Source organism: Pundamilia nyererei, unplaced genomic scaffold, assembly GCF_000239375.1.
Source record: "Pundamilia nyererei isolate P.nyererei 1_Seehausen unplaced genomic scaffold, PunNye1.0 scaffold00018, whole genome shotgun sequence".
Classification (NCBI taxonomy): Eukaryota; Metazoa; Chordata; class Actinopteri; order Cichliformes; family Cichlidae; genus Pundamilia; species Pundamilia nyererei.
Genome location: NW_005187419.1, coordinates 4993140 through 4999301, shown reverse-complemented (window position 1 = coordinate 4999301; position 6162 = coordinate 4993140). Strand labels below are relative to the sequence as shown.

Sequence of the window (6162 nt, the reverse complement as noted above, 5' to 3'; positions counted from 1 at the left end):
GTAAGACAGCTTTTTTCTGATTGGCTGCCACTTAAAATAGATAATTTTACTCTTATATCTCCAAGCCACCATATGAGGAATATCCACTCTCTCTGACATCAAAAAAAAAAAAAAAAAAAAAAAAAAAAAAATAGGGAAAAACATAATATACTCCCTTTAAGCACCCAAAGGCTAGTGCCACAGAGTTCTATATTTAGACAGAAAGAACAGATCTCTCTGAAAACAATCACTAAAGGCCAGAAAAAAAAAACAAGAAAAAAAAAGTATATTTGATTTGTGTGTGAACACTGCCTTAACAGATTTTTCACCAGAGTCAGATCACTCTCAATTTTCAGACAGTCTGATACTGAGCATTTAGAGTGGTCTGAAGCAGAGCTTCAGGCTCACCAGGATTACGTGTACATATGCTGACCTCATTATTGAAACCATGCATTCAATGCTGCAATACAGCATAAAGTTAACCATAACTGTGCAAATTAAACAGACGGTTATGGTGCTGGAACATTTGCAGTATTATCACGTGTGTTACTACTAATAAATCATTAAATTCATTAATTGACTAATTAAAATATCAGATATTGTTAACACCAGAAAATCGGAACACTGTAAAATTTAGAAAAGTGACTGTTATGCAACTCTTTACTTATCAGCACACTCAACTCTCAATAATTTCCAAAATATTCAGAGAGCCCAAAGATGTTACTTGGAGAAAAATGACTGTGATTGCAGTTCATAGGGCCCTAGTCAGTTGTTTTGTAGGCTTAAATACCTCACAGCTTATTCAGTTTGAGCAATGAACTCCCAAAAGAGTTTGCTTTGGAGAGGCACCGTTCCTATTTGGTGTGTAATGTTGCCGTTTTGGATGCGTTTGACCATCCAACATTCAATTTACACCAGAATGCTCTGATGGGTATCTGGGATTTCAAGTTGGCCTGGGAGCAATTGGAGAATATTGCTGAGGAAAAGGATCTGTGGGCTGCCCTGCTCAAGCCTCTGCCAGTGACCTCAATCAGAAAAAGCAATTTAAAGAAATGGATGGACTTTTAAGACCTAAACAAATTGTCAAGAATTAAAAGGAGAGGGGCGCTCTCTCCAAGCACATCACTGCAGCAATCCCACTGGGAACACTGCCAGCACTCGTCTTCAGCGCATCAATACACGATCAATGGTTAATCTATCACATATTAGTCAGGTCTACTATAGACCATTACAAATGTGTTGTGCTGCAGACAAATGGGTTATTTATCTCCAGGGCTTGCTAAGGTGGAGAAGAAAAGGAGCCAGGAATGTGGACAGTAACAAAACAATCTAATCTGCTTTAAATTAGGGGTGGATTTAAAAAGTGTGTCAGTAAACCACAGCGGAAACCGCAAACACGCCACATTTTAGACGAGAAAAGCTTTCATAGAATAACAGATTGAAATTCAGCCAAAAACAGAACATACCATATTGATAACACTGTACTCCGAGCAAGCGTCACCCAAGTGTGCTGGCAGTCCTTGAGAGTTTTTATCAACAGCCATTTCTCCAAATGAATTTTAGTGTCTGCATTGTAATTATTCTCAACATTACAGATTGTGCCACAGAAGAATCACTTACAGAGCTGAAAGCCTGATGACTTAACTGCAGTAGGAGGCAGCAGATTAAGAGCAATGTTTCATGCTTCTAATTTGTCCACTCAGATCATTTGTGACGGTTTGTATTGTCATAGACAAGATTTAGATTCTCCAGAGCTTCTTCATTCTTATTCCTGTCCGTTTAACCGACTTGTATAATTTTGACAAACAGAAGACGGGGGCTGGAGTCGATGCAGGGAATTGATCCGAGTCTGTCCACTAAACACAAACACTGGAAGACCTCATGAGTGTCGCATAAAAGGCATTAACATCCATTTTCCTGGCTCAGCAATGCAACTGTAAACTGAATCGATTTGACCTTGGGCAAAAACCAATAGAAGTAGCACAATAAAATGATGTGCAATTAATCAAGCTGTACAATAATCAATGGCAGGTGGTTAAGACTTACTGCTGTGATAGGTCCTAGACAGCGGTAGGGCAAGTCTCAGACTGTGCTGGTTTTTATTCTAATCTAATACAGGCTGATTTACAGCAGGGACATCTAATTCACTTATTCTGAAGATAGTTTCAAAAAATACTTATCAATTACAAAAGGACAGAAAATATAAAGCTGAGTCCAGGAGCCAGTTAGCTTAGCATTAGGAATGGAAACTCAAGGAACCAGGTAACTTGTCTGTAGCCCCTCTGAAGCTTGCAAAGACAAAACTTTTTAGATAACAACATACAAATTTTGCACATTAAATAAATGCAACATAATGTACAGCCCCTCTGTCTAAACCAAGACGTCCAAGGTTCTTTTTTTAAGACAGCTCTCTTCTGATTAGCTCCTTCCTACAAACAGAGGGTTTGTGCATGAGATGTGAGGATATGAGGAACATCTGCTCTCACTGACTTACAGAGCCAAGGGCAGTGTTAGGTAAAGTAATGCATTAGATTACCCTCCAGCTACACTAAGCAACACACGTTAGTATTGCATTTGAAGTAATCAGTTATTTACTTTGTTTTTCCAACTTGCAACTCTTCAATATCTTTCCGGATTTCCCTTAATTCGTTTATTTTTGCTGTGACAAAAAGAAAACATTTCTGTTTTCCTCAGACTCATTTGCAGCTGCTGCAGCACATCATTAAAAAGTATCAGACTTTCGATGTTTACTAAAGTATCGGTCAGCTGCTAAAAAGCTCTATTTCACATTTTAAAGAAATATCTGCAAGCTGACTGGTAAATGGAGCTCCACAGTGTACTGGTGGTGAGGCCCACTGAGGAGGAGAATGGTTAGTATTAGCAGTTTTCCCAGACCTCTTTTGTCTGAACTCTGATGACTTAAGTGATTCTTTCCTTGATGGTTTTACTTTCTGATCACAAAGCTCTCAATAAAAGTAAGACATCCATTTATTTCCCATTGAATGAACATTAACTCAAAATCAAAGAATCTGTTTTACCTCTTGCCACTCGAGAACACCAGTCCAGGCCACTACTTTATTGGTGACACCTTGTCCTTGTGGAATTGGGTTTGGATTGACTTGACTTCCAGGCTGTAAGGAAATTAGAGGACGCTATCAATACAACACTTTTCCAGGAATAAAGAATTACTTCTCAATTCATAGGAAAAGTAATTATTTCAATAGTAAAACATAATTGTTTAGAGCTGATCGAACTACATTATTAGATGTAAGTTTAGACAATTGAATCTGTTAAAAAAGGAACATTAATAAATGAATTGGAAAACAAAGGGGAAAAAACGCTACCCACAATGATCTTCTGGGGAATTGCGACTCTTATCTGGTTTTGATCTGATAGTAGTAGTAGTAGTAGTAGTAGTAGTAGTAGTAGTAGTAGTAGCAGCATTTAAAATTCATTTTGATATTAGGCTTCAGACAGTGTGCTGGTCTGAAAACTCAGCTCAAGGCTGCTGCTTGCAGAGCATCACCAAGTAAAGTCCTGAGTCTTTCTAAGTGAAGCAGGGCTATTTACATGTAAAAATATCAGTATGACTTCATCTTTGATAGCGTTTACAGGGGTGAAAACAGCAAATTAAACATAAGATAACCCAATATTTTTTCAGCCAACTTGAGTATATTTGAACCACAGACGCTGATGCTCCAACCGCTCAATTAGACAGATTTATTGCTTCCTTAATCAGCAGTTTCAGCTCTGTGTTGGGATAATTGGATGGGGGTTTCCCCCCCCACAAAGATCAATTAGCCTTTTCACAAAATAAACCTGGATTAGGAAACACAATATGCCACTGGAACATGGAATGAAGATGAACTTCTGTATGCAGAGTACTGTATGTCTTCAGCATTAGTCCAACTATTTTTTCACCCTTTTCTTTTCTCTGGGTTTGAACAAAATGTGTAAACAGAACAGAAAAATAAAGGCATGAATGTGACTTAGGTTTACAAAGGCTATGTTCACACTGCAGGCGAAAGCTCATCAAATCCGACTTTTTTGACCCTATGCGACCCATATCCGATCATGGTGTGACAGTGTGAACGGCACAAATACGATATTTTCAAATCCGATCTGGGTCACTTTCGTATGTGGTACTGAATCCGATACATATCCGATGTTTTAGAACGCGACTGCTGTTTGAACGGTCATGTCGCATTAAATCCGTCTTTTACGTCACTGACGCAAGACAGACGGCAATTATCAGCGCCTGAGAAGACATCGCGAACGGTTCCTGGCCATCCAGTGAAACTGTTGGGAAGACAACGTTGGAGAAACGTAAACATTTTATTTGTACTGTATAATCTGCAGATTCTGACAGGAATCTGCAACTATCCTTTGAAGCACCGCTCCTCTCTAAAACAGCAATAAGGATCATTATTAGGCCATTTGTAAATAACAAAATAACTTTATAACTTCAAGCAAAATTGGGAAACATAAAGTCCGAAACAAGTCTTTATATTAAGGACCATCAGTCAAACAATACTGTTTGTTCTGGGTCTAAACAGAGCGCGTTGTGTGTGACGTCTTCTTTTGCGCATGCGGGTTCACACTAGAGCGCATTTGCTGTCGCATTTTATTTGTAGTGTGAACAAGCAGACCAAAAAAAAAAAAAAATCAGAATTAAGCATTAAGACCTGCAGTGTGAACGTAGCCAAAAACACCGCTGCAATTAATCTGATGAAAGTGTTTTGCAATGTGCAACTGTCAGGACAAGTCAGCATTGGAAATAGGAATATATATGCTTGAAGGCCAATGTTTCCAGTGCACTGGACAACATGGAAGTAATTCTTTAGTTACATGATATCACGATTGATCGCTAATATCCCCTATATAGAAAAACACTTCTTATTTTTAGTACCGTAGGCATGTGTGCGACTATACGACTAATTGTAACTACTCAGCACCAGACTTACTACTCATTTAATCCAAGTCTTGTTAAGATTTTAATTGATGTGAAATACCAGTAAATTGTTGTGTCCTAAATGTTATGCAGATATCTTATTGCACCATTATTTCTAGTTCTTTTAAAGGTGAAAGAATGAGCTCATGGATACAAGTGGAAAAAATTAGCTTTCTCCAAAGGGCAGATGGGCTTTCCCTTAACAGTATGGTAAGGAGTTGAGTCATTTAGGAGGGGCTCAGAGTAGAGCTGCCACTCCTCTACATTGAAAGGAGGCAGCTGAGGTAGTCCTGGATATAAAGTTGTCTGGCCAGGCATGTCCTACTGGCAGGAGGCCCCAGGTTGGGCCCAGGACACATTAGAGAGATTATATCTCTTGGCTGGACCTGATGTTTCCTGGATAAGCTGGAGGAAATGGCTCGCGAGAGGGGCTGCTGCCCTGCAACCCAGAACCAAATAAGTGAATTGCTGGATGGTTTATTGTTTTGCTATTTTAGATTTTAAATTATATTGAAGAGGTTGTCATGAATTTTAGAGCAGCGTCCATCATGTTCCACACTTTTTGGTCGCAGTTTATTCGTTTTTTTGGATGTTAATTTGTCACCTTTTAATAATAGGATATGAAAACATGTTACAAGACGTTCATGTTTTCATATCCTATCTAATATCGGTTTATTTTAAGTGTTTTTCTTCTTGAATGTCTGAAGTATATTGAGTTTGTCATCGGTGGTCAGACCCAGCTCCACTGAGTCTGTCTGAGCTACCAGCTTGATCTCTGCAGCTTTGATTTTTCCAGGGACACATTACAGAGCTACGGTTCTTCTAATCTAACTCTTAGCAACACAAGAAATACGAACAGTTTCCCAAATAATGCATTTATTGCCTTGTTTGCAAATTCCTGTATTTTTAACCCTTAAAAGGGGGTTGGAAGTTGAAGAAGAAGAAACAGAAATTACCATAGTGGGCGCTGCAGATGGTTGCGTGGTCTGATTTCCAGAGGGTTGTGGCTGCTGAGGGAGTGGCTGTGGTGGCTGGCTGGGCACTGGCTGTCCTGCGGGTGGGACTGGCTGCTGATTGGGAGTAACTGGTTGGATTGGCGTATTTACCGTACTCACTGTTGATAAACTCGGCTGAATGGGCTTGACTACAGGGTGACTGGGAAATGGAGGCCCTTGGCCCATTCCTGGGACTGAAGGAAGGAAAGAAGGCATAAAAAGACAAGACTGACATAA

The 6162-nt window shown here is 39.4% G+C and overlaps 1 protein-coding gene across 4 annotated transcripts in view; it reads right to left on the bottom strand.

Annotated features, from left to right (window-relative positions):
* Positions 1 to 6162, bottom strand: part of med25 (mediator complex subunit 25) — a 31923-nt gene that overhangs the window by 18954 nt on the left and 6807 nt on the right. For all 4 annotated transcript variants that reach the window (XM_005726264.2, XM_005726267.2, XM_005726266.2 and 1 more), the window contains exons 10-11: positions 5887 to 6119; positions 3018 to 3110 (exon numbers count right to left, since the gene is read on the bottom strand). In XM_005726264.2, coding sequence (XP_005726321.1) covers positions 3018 to 3110; positions 5887 to 6119 — 326 coding nt within the window. The remainder of the gene's footprint in view (positions 1 to 3017; positions 3111 to 5886; positions 6120 to 6162) is intronic.